Consider the following 12,024-nt stretch of genomic DNA (forward strand, 5'->3'; position numbering starts at 1 on the left):
GGCATCCAGGGTGCGTGGTCCCTGCCTGGGCCGTGCGGCAGGTGGCTCCTTTTCCCCTTACCAAGGCCCTCCCCACGGGTGCCGGGCTCGACCTGGGTCTTCCAGGCACCCCCCAGCCCCTCCCTCTTTGCCCAGAGCTCCTGCATCAGCTTCTCATACTGGAAGGAGACGGTGTCCATCCTGTTGAACCCAGACCGCCAGTCACCCTCTGCCCTTGTTAGCTACATCGAGGAGCCCTACATGGACATAGACAGGGACTTCACCGAGGAGTGACCTTGGCCAGGCCTCGGGAGGCTGCTGGGCCGGTGTGGGTGAGCGTGGGGACGATGCCACACGCCCTGCCCTGTTCCATCCCTCCCCTGCCCCCTGCTGCTCTCTGCCTGCCCCAGGTCTTCAGGTACAAGCTTGGTGGGAGAGTGTGTCCTGGAAGCCCTTAGCCACTGGGCCTCAGGGCCCCAGGCCACGTGGAAGCCTCAGTTCCCTCACAGTCCCCATGATAAGGACAGGGGCACCATGCCCACCCTTCCTTCAGAATCCTGGGGCTCTGGCCCACCTGGAGCTAAGAGGACTTTTAAAATTAGCTCTGTCTGAGCTCCTGCCCAGTCTCTCGGCTGTCAGTCCCAGGATGGGGAGGAAGATATCGGTACCCCCCCCAAATCTGTGAGCCAAGCCCTCCCCTGTCCCTGGCCTTTGGACCCAGGCAAAAGCTTCTGAGCCCTGGGCAGGGGTGGGGGGTACCAGAGAATGCTGCCTTCCCCCAAGCCTGCCCCTCCCCACGCCCCCTCATTTTCCTTTAGCTCCTCCGGTTTTGTTTGCTCACGGGGCACAGGGCAGCTGTGCCGGCCCCGCCCCACCCCTGAGCCCAGATACAGGAGCCTGGCTGGTAGCTCACCCTTGGCCCCTCCTTGTGTTGCCAATTTATTAACAGCAAATAAACCAGTTAAATGGAGACTATTAAAGAACTTTATTTTAAATGACTGCTGTGGCCCTGACTTTTGTCCCTGAATCTGGGGTTCAGGAGGGGGAAAGGAACACACAAAGAACGAGGACACTGGCTGCAACTATGGCATTTATTCGGGGTGTGCTGAGGTCAGTAGATGGGGACGAAGCGATGACAAGATCAAGGTGGGCGGCCTCAGCTGGAGGGGCACACAGCCGCCATCCCCCTGCAGAGCCTGGGGGGCTTGGGGTTCAGGCCGTCACTCCTTGTGCTAAGGGGAGAGGGACGGCTGAATGAGCTGCACCCTGTCGCCCCACACCCCCCTCCATGCAGAGGGTGGTACCCCATCCCTCACCTTGGGGCCCAGGGCATCTCGGGTCCGTGCCCGTAGCTTGTTGGCCTGGGTCTCGGCCATGTCCGCCCGCTCCTCTGCGTCATCCAGCTCGTGCTGGGCCTTGCGGTACTTGGCCAGGTTGGTGTTGGCCTGCTGCTCCTGAGGGCACACGCGGGGCCTTGGTTGCCCTTGTGGAGGCTGAGGTGCTCAGTCTGTTTCCCACCCCATGCCCAGAAGGGGGCTGGCTTCTCAGCTTCAACTCCGTTCCTACCACCATTCTCCCTCCTCACCAGTACCCACGGCAGGAAGTTGGGACAGTCCTTCGAGAGGTGCCTGTGTGCCAAGCTGGCCCATCAGAGGCCAGCCCTGGCGAGAGGAAAGCACGTGGGGTCTGTTCTGAGAGACAGAGCAAGGTCTAGTCTCTTCCTGGAGCTGTTAGAAATGTGTCTTTCCACGGGGTCACTGAGCTGGGAGACAGAGCTGCCACCTGTGGGGCAGCCTGCTGCTGGGGCCTCACCTGGCCACAGACCCTGGGGCCGCAGTTGAAGCCGGGTCGGGGTCAGCCCAGGCTGCCTGGGGCCTGGTGCCCTGACCCAGTGCACTCACCGCCTCCTCAAACTGGCGCTTGTAGCTCTTGACCTTACTCTGCAGCTTTTCCACCAGGTCCTGCATGCGAGCCAGGTTCTTCCTGTCCTCCTCAGCCTGTGCAGGCGAAGGGGACTCAGGGCTTGCTTGGACGGGGCCAGCTCTAGGGCTGCCCCCCACCCCAAGGGGGACCCCGTCACCCACCTGGTACGCAAGCTCCTTGACCCGGCGCTCGTGCTTGCGCACCCCCTTGAGGGCCTCGGCGTGCTTCTTCTGCTCCGCGTCCAGCTCGGCCTCCAGCTCCCGCACCTGGGGACAGCGGGGGACGGGCCTGGTGCAGAGCCTGCCAGGGGCTGCCCACCCGCCTGTGGAAAGGACTGGAGGGGCTGCACACACCTTGGCTTCCAGCTTCTGCACCTGCTTCTTCCCACCGCGGAGGGCAGCCTGCTCAGCCTCCTCAAGCCGGGCCTGCAGCTCCCGCACCGTCTGTTCCAGTGTCTTCTTCATCCGTTCCAGGTGTGCGCTTGTGTCCTGCTCCTTCTTCAGCTCCTCAGCCATCATGGCGGCCTGCGGAAGATGAAGTGGCCTGGTCAGGAGGTGACCAGCCCTAGGGGAAGTCCTGGGCTCTGCCCCTGGCCCCCCTGGCCCAGCCTCACATCGGTGATGGCCTTTTTGGCCTTCTCTTCTGCCTCCCGCCTCTCCTGGGCAGCCTCTTCCACCTCCCCACTCAGCTGGGCCAGATCCGCCTCGAGCTTCTTCTTCTGGTTCAGGAGGCCTGTGTTCTGGAGGGAAGCAGAGTCTCAGAGCTGGCCCACAGGTCTGTGACATGCCCGTCCCCGTGGACCCCCATCCCCACCTGCGAATGCAGGAGGTTGAGGCGCTCGGTGGCCTCCAACAGCTCCTGCTCCGCCAGCCGCCGGCTGCGCTCGCCCTGCTCCAGCGCGGCCCGCAGCTCCTCCAGCTCGGCGGCCAGCAGCGCAGCCCTGCGCTCCAGGGCCTGTGCCTGCTCACGGAGCTCGGCTGCCAGCCGCTGCTCCTCGTCCCGCCCTGCCTGCTCCTCCTTGAGCTGGGCCTGCAGCAGCCGTGTGGCCGCCTGGGCCTCCGTGGCCTGACGGGTAGCGTGGCCCAGCTGCAGCTCCAGGTCATTGAGGTCACCCTCCATCTTCTTCTTGAGCCTCAGTGCCTCGTTGCGGGCCCGGGTCTCAGCGTCCAGGGAGGCCTGCAGGGACTCCACCGCCCGCTGGTGGTTGCGCCTATGGGAGGGCAGCATGAAAAGGGGGTTGCGGCCTGTAACAGGGGTGCGGTTGCAGCTACCACACCTGGCGTTACAAACACCCAAGGACCATCAGAGACAGGAACTCACTGTGGGAACAAATGAGTCATCCTTTCCTGGTTTAAAGCCCCTTGTGACTGCCTGTTGCCCCTCACAGCAAGTTCATGGACAAGAGTGAGGCTCAGAGGCAGACAAACTGGCCTCTGCCCTACTGTGCGACCTTGGACAAGTCCTGTAGCTTCTCTGAGATTCACCACTAGAATGGGGACAACCCAGACCTGAGAAAGGCACGTGGGAGGGGCAGACCAGCCGTCTGTGCCAGCCACACGCACACGGCTGGAGGCAACACGTGCTGCTTCCCTTTCTCCTGCTTGCAGGAGGCGGGGATGGGAGAAGGGAGGGACACACCTGAGGTTAGCGCACTCCTCGTCTTTCTCTGCCAGCTTCCGGTCCACTTCAGCCTTGACCTGGGAGAGCTCCAGCTGGATCCGCAGAGTCTTGGTCTCCTCCAGCTCCAGGGCCCCCTGGGGATAGAGCGGCAGTACAGGGGTGGGGGCTGGTGTTCGGGGAGGGGAGGCCAGCGGGTCGGTGTCCCTCCTCCCCTGGGGCCAGCCCCTAACCTCGGCCTCCTCCAGTGCGGCCTGGAGCTCGCTCTTCTCCCCTTCTAGCGCCTTCTTGGCCTTCTCCAGTTCCTGGATGCTCTTCCCACTGAGGCTGACCTGGTCTGTGAGGTCACTGATCTCCTCTGCAGGGTGGACAAGGCACTGAGGGGCTACCTCATGGCTCATGCTCCAACCCAGGTCCCTTCACGCAAGTGGCCCCACCAGTGTGACTCCAAGGTGCTTGGACCCCAGAGCAACTCCCTGGCCCTGGTGCGCGGCAGGTCGTACCCTGCAGGTTCTTGTTCTCCCGCTTGAGCGTCTCCAGGGCCTCGAGCGCCTCTTCGTGGCTGTGCCGCAGCCGGAAGAGCTCAGTGCCCAGGCCCCGGGCCTCCCGCTGCGCCGCCTCCAGCTCCCGCTGCATCTCCTCCTCCTGGCGCCGCCGTTCCTCCAGGGCCCGCTCCAAGTGTCGCTGTTTCTTGTCCAGGGCAGCAGCCGCTGAGGTCGCCCGCTCCAGCTCCAGGGTCACATCCTCTGACTCTGTCTGCAGCCGCAGCTTGGCCTTCTCCAGCGACGAGCACTTGGCATTGGCGGCCTCTACGCCCTCCTCTGCTTCCTGTAGCCGCAGCGCCAGCTTCTTTCTAGGCCACGGGACCAAACAGGGTGCAGACTGTGTAGGGAGGGAGGCCAGCAGAACAGCCCCAGCATCGCCCTGCACCCCCTGAAAGGGCTCAGAGGCACAGGCGTAAACCTCTGCGTGGTGATGGCCTGGCCAGCAAGGCACTCACTTGGCCTCCTCCAGCTCCTCGGTCCTCTGGATGGCATCTGCCTCATACTTGCTCCTCCACTGGGCCACCTCTGCATTGGCTTTGGACAGCAGCCGCTGCAGCTCAGCTTGGGCCTCCGCCTCCTCCTCGTGCTGCTCCCGCAGGAGGTCGCAGTCGTGCCGCAGAGCCTGCACGGCGTGGGCCAGCGCGCTCTTGGCCTGCAGGGACACCAGTGACCTCAGCATCGGTCCGGGCCAATGGCCTTGGTGTACCCCTGCCCACCCCGCAGTCGCCAGTGCCAGCTCACCTTGCTCTCCTCCTCCAGCTGCCGCCGCAATTCCTCCAGGCTCTGGGCAGCCAAGGCCTTCCCGCGACTCAGCTGGCTGATCAGAGACTCCTTCTCCTCCAGCAGGCGGCTCAGCTCCCCTGCAGGCAAAGGGGCAAGTGGGCAGGTCGGGCAGGCGAGCGCAGCACCAAGGCCCCACCTGAGCCCCCGGCCTCACCACTCTCGGTCTGCAGCCGCCCTCGCTGGGTGCTCGCGTCCTCCAGCTGCCGCTGCAGCTCCTCCACCTTGATCTTGGCCTCGCTTAGCTGATCCTCATAGGCCCGGCACAGCTTCTCTGCACTGGCCTGGGATCCCAGGTCGGGAGTCAGAGGTCAAGTTTGTGCATCAGAGGGCAGAATCTGGGGCTGCAAGTCAGAGACTGGGACCTGGGATAGGGAACTAGAAAGCTAGATATGGGCCCAGGAATCAGAGCAGAACACCAAGTTCAGGGTCAGGAACTCAACTGCAGGGCTCCTGGCTTAACAGGTGGGTGTCAGAACTCGGAGGACTGGACCAATCCCAAGGCTAGGGGGTCAGGGTTAGTGTTAGGATATAGCTGTGGGGACAGTGGTCAGAGGTCAGCTGTCAGGACTAAGCGGTAGAAAGGTCAGGGCTCAAGGTTGGGTGCTGGGGTTCAGGACATTAGTCAAGAGTTCAGGAGTCAGGGGCTAGGGTCACAACTACTGTTGGGTCAAGGGTCTGAGGTTAGAATTGGATGCTGGGTCAAAAATGACATGGAGCCAGGGACAAGGATCTAGGAATTCGGGGCTTGAGATCAGCACTGGTAGGGGCTGGGAGGTGGGGGCCAGATGCCAGGTTAAAGGGTCAGGGCTCAGGCTCAAGGCTCAAGGCTGGTGTGAGGTCAGTGTTAGCATGAGGTGGCCAGAGGTCAAGGGTAGGGTCAGCTGCTGGAGTCCGGATGGGTATGAGGTCAGAGGGCGGGGTCAGGAAGGAGGCAGACACCTTGCCGCGGGCCAGAGTCTCCACGCTGGTGCCCAGGTCATCCACCTCCATGCGTAGCTCGCTCTTCTCCTTCTCCAGCTTCTGCCGCACCCGCTGCAGGCTGTCCACCTGTTCCCCCAGCTCGGCCGCGCTCTCCGCCTGCTTGCGCCTCAGGGTTGCCACGGTGGCCTCGTGCCGCAGCGCCGCCTCCTCCAGCTCCCGCCGCAGCCGCCCCAGCTCGGCCTCGCGCTTGCGGCTGCCCTCGCGCTGCCCGGCCGACGCGCCGCCCGCCTCCTCCAGCCGCTCGCTCAGCTCCTCCAGCTCCCGGGCCGCCTCCGCCCGCTGCTTCTCCACGCGGGCCCGGGCCGCCCGCTCTGCCTCCAGCTCCTCTTCCAGCTCCTCGGCCCGAGCCTGAGGCGGGCAGGTGGGCGGCTGTCACTTCTGTGGACTCTGACCCCAGACCTCGCCCGCCGACCCCCACGCACCTGCAGTTCCTTGATCTTCTTCTGCAGCTGGGCCCCCAGGAGCTGCTCATCTTCCACCCGCAGGCTCAGCTGACTGAGCTCAGAGTCCTTCCTGGGAGCCACAGGGTGGGTGAGCCAGCCCAGGCCTCAGGTGACGCCCCGCCGGTCCTCCTCGGCACCCCCTCCCTGAGGTCCTAAGTGACTTCACCCCACGCACCTGGTGCTCGGCTCCTGTTACGCTCATCCTTGGACGCTGGCTGGGGCCCTCAGTCCAGGGAGGGCGCAGAAGACTACCCGTGAACCCTAGTGACCCCATCTCTCAACCCCGCACTTAGCCTCTACAGTGACACGGGACCTCTTCGATTCCAGAAGGGAATGAGGACCCAGGTGCAGGCTCAGGAGGCCCCTGCCGGCCAGGAGGCCACAGAGCTGCCTCCCCCGATCCCCACACCTACTTCTTGAGCTTCTCCTCCAGCTGCTGCTTGTCCTGGGCAGTGTCGGTCACCGATTCCTGCGTCAGCTTCAAGTCGCCCTCAAGCTTGCGCTTGGCCCGCTCCGTGTCCATGCGCAGCTTCTTCTCCTGCTCTAGGGAGCACTCCAGCTGAGGAGCAGGGCGCGGCAGGACTCAGCCACGGCCCGGGCCAGCCCGCACCCTGCCCCCCACCCGGCCCCTGGTGTGGCCCTTACATCCTCCACCTGCTGCTCCAGCCGGATCTTGGCCTTGGTCAGTGCACTCACGCGGTCCTCCTCGGCCTGCAGGTCGCCCAGGGCCTGCTGGTGGGCCTCCTGCAACGCCTTCTTCTCCTTGGTCAGCCGGGCCACCAACTCGTCCAGTGCAGCCATCTCTTCTGTGAGGTTCTTCACCTGTGCCAGGGCCAAGGTTACATGGGGACATTCCTCCCCTCACCCTGGTCTGAGCAGCTACCACTCCAGGTCAGAGCAGCTGCCCTTTCCAGCTATGGTTCTCAGACGAGCCACTGCACTCTGAGCCCGCACTGCTTCATGCCCAAGGGATGATGCGCTTCTCCTCAAGCTGCACTGAGGTTTAACGAGCGAATGCTCACAGAGCACTCAGCACAGCACCTGGCCCAGGTGAGAGCGAGAAACGTCTGCTATTTGTAGCATCAACAGGTACTTGCGACAGCTGTTTCCTAGTCCTGGCTTCCATGGTGACCACCTGTGAGAACCTGAATGCGACGTTTCCCAGCCCAGCCTCACTCTCCCCTCCCGTGTGATACAGTCCCTACTCCTAAGCGCTGGGAACACAGGGCCGTCGTGAGGGCTCAGAGCTGGGGATACAGGTTCCTGTCCTGACGGGGGCTCGCAGTCCAGGACGTATGAGAACTGCAAGAGTTTGCTGAGCTCCCACGGCCCTGCAGTGTGTGCTCGGCGGAGGCCAGTTACACGCCGAGTCCTCACCCACCCCAATGGGGTAAGTGCTGCTGACCCTACTTGACAGATGAGAAAACTGAGGCCCATGAGAGGAAGTGACTTGCCCAGGGCCACACACCAGGCCCAGCAGAGCCCGGAGTGGGGCCTGCAGCTGCCTGCCCCCAAAGCCACACCTTGTTCTCAGTGGCCTGCTTCTCCTTCTCAGCCTTGGCCAGCGTCAGCTCCAGGTCATCGATGTCCTTCTTGAGCTCCGTGCACTCATCTTCCAGCTTGCGCCGGCGGGCTGCCAGGTCGGCGTTCACCTCCTCCTCGTCCTCCAGCCGCTCGTTCAGCTCCTTCACCTTCCCCTCAAGCTGCACCTTGGACTTGATCAGCAAGTGGCAGCGCTCCTCAGCATCTGCCAGGTTGTCCTGCTCCTGGTGGGGACACAGGGCATGGGGCCAGTCAAGGCAGGGCCAAGGAAACCGGCTGAAAACACCAGAACAGGCCCTGGAGAAGAAACCTGCTTTGTCCATGCAAAGGTTTGAAGCCCATGGTCAGCGGGGCTGAAGACCAAGGAGTGCCTTGACTTGCTGTTGGCCCTGAAGGAGCTCACGGAGAGGGACACACAGGGGCATCAAGAGGGGGACATTAGACACCGGGGGCAACCCAGAGTGAGGCCCAAACAAGGGCTCTAGAAGGGAAGCCCCTGCCTGCTCCCCCACACCAGGCCGAGGCCTTCTGGGCGAGTGGGTGGTGGCGGGTGTGCCGAGCCCTGCTCGGCCGTGGAGGGACTCCCGGAGGCCGTCTCTAGAGGGGCTCGGGTATTCTTGCCCTTCGTTTCCTCACTGCCTGGCTGTGTAACTGTCCTGCACTAGCGGGTAAGTTTTGTGACCTTGGGGCCATCCCTGTTTCCCACCAGTGCGTCTCCAGCACTAGTTGGCCCGACACACAAGCAATTCTCAGAAATATGTGCAGAAGGAAAATGTGCTCTATGGACTTGGGAGATTCCAGAGCCTCGATCCGTGTCCTCTGGTTATTACTCTGTTACCTGCCACTTGGGTTCCCGTGACCCTTAGCCGGAGAAGGGAGCGTGGGTCTGTTTCAGGGACAGCAAGGACAGGAGCACTGGGGTGGGGCCGGGGGGCGCTGAGGCTCCTCTGCAGCCTTAGCAAGAAGCCAGCATGGCACAGGGGTGGCAGTTTTAGGACGTGGACAGACTGAGGCCTGCGGTGGGGAGGTGGGAACGTGAGAGGCCTCATCTCATGGCGCCTCTGGAATAGGAAGAAAGATCCAGGGAAGGCCTGAGCGCCCAGAGCACACCAGGGCTGCCCGGGCCCTGGGTCTGGTTGTAGGGTTTCCTTAGGGCAGCCTGGGGCATTGGGGTGCCAGGGGCACCAGGTCACCAAGGGGAACCCCTCACTGCCCCTGACTCACTGCCTGCAGCTGCAGGGCCAGGTCATTCTTCTCCTGGGTGACACTGACTTGCGTCTCCTCTAGCTCCTGGCGCTTGGCCTCAGCAGCAGCCAGCGCCCCTCGCAGCCCCCGCAGCTCCGCCCGCAGGGCCGCCAGCTCCTCCTCGGCCTGCGCTGAGCGCAACAATGGCTTCATCTTAAAAAAGAGCTTCATCCACGACCAGTTCTTGACGGCATTGAAGGCACGGATGTTCCACTGGATGGTGAACAGGGCATCCCTGGGGAGGGGCAGCCCTGGGCTGTGAGCAGGCTCAGTGCTGCCCCCTTCAGGTACGGCCCCGATGTGCACCTGGGGCAGGTCAGCTCTGCAAGTGTCTGAAGACCCCAGGAGCTGCTAAGCCACCAGGCTCTGCGGTCAGTCGGCCTGGGCTCACAGGCCAGCGGCACTCAGCTGTCACTGGCTCTGACTCAGCACCCCCTCTGCTGAGTGCAGATAACCACAGCACCTACCTCTCAGGACTGCTGCATACTTTAACCCAGACAGTGCAAATAAAGCCTCTGGCCTGGGGCCTGGCACTTTAGAGTCTTGGAAAATGCTGTTGCCTCATTACCACTCCAGGAGTGGAGAGACAGGTGCTCTCACCCCAACCAGCCGTAGGGGATAATCTGACCTCAGGGCAGCAGGACAGGATTGGGAGGGCCTGGTTCCGTGAGCCGAGGGATAGTGGCCACACCTGCACCCCCCCCTTCCTACACCCACCTGCCTCCCAGCAGGCGCTGGTATTCAAGGCGCATGAGGCGGCCCCGGCTCCGGGCCTGCAGCAGCGTCAGCACCTTGGCCAGACGCTGGTCACGGAGCTCCTCCAGGACGCCTACAAGCCCAGCCTTGAAGAACACCTGGGGGCCAGGGGAAGCAACCAAGTGTAACCCCCAACCGTGGGCGTGACCCCTGCCCAGTGTGATGTCCCCAACCAGGCTCAGCCCTCATTCCAGGGTACCCCGACCTTGGTGTGGCCAAACTGGTACTGGGTGGCGTCAAAGTCCAAACAGCCCAGCAGCTTCTCTGTGGCCTTCCTGCTGTCCATGAAGGTATCATCCGGGATGGCGCTGGGGTTCAGGATGCGGTATCTGGGACGGCAGGGGAGAGCTGGTGAGGAGAGGGCTGGGGCCGGGGGGCACAGGCCACAGAGAACAGGGAGGCCAACTGAGGAGGCCGGTGGGAGTGGCAGGGAGACCGTTCCTGGGCCTCGCCGAGGCCGGAGCAGCGGTTCCACAGGGGCACACGGAACAAGGGGCAGAGGAGGCATCATCGCCTTGGGGATTGGGCACATTCTGCTCAAAAACCTTGGCGGGGCATTTAAATGCATTCGGTAAGTTTTTTAAGAGGCTGCAGTTTTTATAAGAGGCATGGACTACTACTTTTATAAATTTTTAAGGCAAAAAATATAAAGAAGGGGGCATGTTTTACCACATACAAAGTGAAGCAACATTTGGGAGAGAATTCTAATAAAGAGCAAGTGCCCCCAGCACGTGCACGTGTACAGGGCCGCGTGGATCACATGGGCTGTGGCCACACCGTGAAGACAAAACCCCCGAAACATGAAAGGCCGCACACTAGGGGGACCCCTTAAACAAACGTGTGGTTCACTAGACTATGGGATGCTTCACAGCCATAAAACACAGACGCCCGTTGATGAGGACAATCTCCAAGACAGACTGTTACATTAAAAAACAAACTCTCAGCATCGTGTGTGTGTGTGTGTGTGTGTGTGTGTCCCTATGTACTGTACTTGTAGGGATGTCCATTTATAAAGCATAGTGTGGATGGCTACAGTTACTTCTGGAAGGGGAAGAACTATGTACACTTGCGGCCTGACAGAATCGAGCCTATCGGGGGAGCGGGAGCTGGCAGCACTGCCCAGTCCCCTGAATTCTCGGTCGGCTCCATGTCTGCGTCCGACCTGCCTGCTCCCTGAGCTCCAGACAATAAATCCAGTCTCCCTCTCGAGCTCTTTCTAGGACGTCTGCTGGAGACATTTCACACTTGACATGCACAAAGCAGAGCTTCAACCACTATCTCTTCACCTCCCCGAAAAAATCAAAACCCCTGTCTTTGTATCTCAGTAAATTAGCACCGACTCTCCGGCTGCTCAACCCCAGGCCTGGAGTCACCCTTGTCTCTTTCTTTCTTATCCTGTATCCGATGTGTGGTCGAGCCTGTTGGCGCCACCTCCGGTATTTACCCCAGTCCCCCTCCCAGGTCACCCCCCATCTCTCGCTGGGATGCCTGCCCAGGCCCCTGCTTCCCCCTTGGGACTGGTCCGTCAGGCTCTGAAGTGTGTGTCCTTCCCACCCTTGGGCTGCTGCCTCTGCCCGGCGTGCAGGAAGCGAGCCGGGGCCACCCACCGCTGCCGAAAGTCGGCATAGAGCAGCCTGTTGGGGAATCCCTGGCGGCAGATCCGGATCCCTTCCAGGACCCCATTGCAGCGGAGCTGGTGCAGCACCAAGAAGGCATCCATGACACCTGGACGTGGAGGGGGTTAAAGGGGAGAGTCAGGGGTCAATGGACACAACTTCAGGCCCCAGAGAAAGAAACACAGTCCAGACCCAGGGCCTACTTCAGTTAAGGCTGTGCAGACCCTGCGAGGTAAAGGGAGAAGACCCACACCCTGGCCTCTTCCCGGTCCCCCTCTCCCACCAGGCCAGCCCTGGGTGACTACCTGGGGTCTTGTTCTCGTTGGGGACAATGCAACGGACGAAGTGGGGCTGTGTGGCCCGCAGGTTGGTCATCAGCTTGTTGAGGTTCTCCTGGGAGTGGGGAGAGTGGGGAGAAGGCACAGGGGGCAGAGAACCAGAATTGGATGCCGCAGTGGGTCAGGACCATCGGGCCTGGGGGGCGGGTGCTGATATGCCCCCCACTTTCGTTCTTTCACTCTCGCTCCATGTGGCACTCTGCCCTCTCCCATCACCACCACCAAAGTCTTCATTCCCTACCAAATGCCCACCCCT

At 62.1% G+C, this 12,024-nt stretch overlaps 2 protein-coding genes across 3 annotated transcripts in view; one reads left to right on the top strand and one right to left on the bottom strand.

The window, feature by feature from the left end:
• Positions 1 to 927, top strand: part of TRPC4AP (transient receptor potential cation channel subfamily C member 4 associated protein) — a 75,421-nt gene extending 74,494 nt beyond the window's left edge. For both annotated transcript variants that reach the window (XM_069495431.1, XM_069495430.1), the window contains exon 19: positions 136 to 927. In XM_069495431.1, the coding sequence (XP_069351532.1) occupies positions 136 to 273 (138 nt within the window). In that variant the 3' untranslated portion in view covers positions 274 to 927. The remainder of the gene's footprint in view (positions 1 to 135) is intronic.
• Positions 928 to 994: 67 nt separating this feature from the next.
• MYH7B (myosin heavy chain 7B) overlaps positions 995 to 12,024 on the bottom strand; it is a 38,726-nt gene continuing 27,696 nt past the window's right edge. The window contains exons 20-42 of the mRNA XM_069496314.1: positions 11,736 to 11,823; positions 11,422 to 11,539; positions 10,020 to 10,143; positions 9,776 to 9,912; positions 9,038 to 9,293; positions 7,795 to 8,037; positions 6,917 to 7,093; positions 6,685 to 6,830; positions 6,251 to 6,341; positions 5,787 to 6,176; positions 5,002 to 5,128; positions 4,806 to 4,924; positions 4,520 to 4,716; positions 4,023 to 4,372; positions 3,753 to 3,877; positions 3,541 to 3,656; positions 2,716 to 3,112; positions 2,516 to 2,641; positions 2,256 to 2,426; positions 2,064 to 2,168; positions 1,881 to 1,976; positions 1,296 to 1,433; positions 995 to 1,211 (exon numbers count right to left, since the gene is read on the bottom strand). Coding sequence (XP_069352415.1) covers positions 1,200 to 1,211; positions 1,296 to 1,433; positions 1,881 to 1,976; positions 2,064 to 2,168; positions 2,256 to 2,426; positions 2,516 to 2,641; positions 2,716 to 3,112; positions 3,541 to 3,656; positions 3,753 to 3,877; positions 4,023 to 4,372; positions 4,520 to 4,716; positions 4,806 to 4,924; positions 5,002 to 5,128; positions 5,787 to 6,176; positions 6,251 to 6,341; positions 6,685 to 6,830; positions 6,917 to 7,093; positions 7,795 to 8,037; positions 9,038 to 9,293; positions 9,776 to 9,912; positions 10,020 to 10,143; positions 11,422 to 11,539; positions 11,736 to 11,823 — 3,849 coding nt within the window. The 3' untranslated portion in view covers positions 995 to 1,199. The remainder of the gene's footprint in view (positions 1,212 to 1,295; positions 1,434 to 1,880; positions 1,977 to 2,063; positions 2,169 to 2,255; positions 2,427 to 2,515; positions 2,642 to 2,715; positions 3,113 to 3,540; positions 3,657 to 3,752; positions 3,878 to 4,022; positions 4,373 to 4,519; positions 4,717 to 4,805; positions 4,925 to 5,001; positions 5,129 to 5,786; positions 6,177 to 6,250; positions 6,342 to 6,684; positions 6,831 to 6,916; positions 7,094 to 7,794; positions 8,038 to 9,037; positions 9,294 to 9,775; positions 9,913 to 10,019; positions 10,144 to 11,421; positions 11,540 to 11,735; positions 11,824 to 12,024) is intronic.

Source organism: Eulemur rufifrons, chromosome 20 (genome assembly GCF_041146395.1).
Source record: "Eulemur rufifrons isolate Redbay chromosome 20, OSU_ERuf_1, whole genome shotgun sequence".
Lineage (NCBI taxonomy): Eukaryota > Metazoa > Chordata > Mammalia > Primates > Lemuridae > Eulemur > Eulemur rufifrons.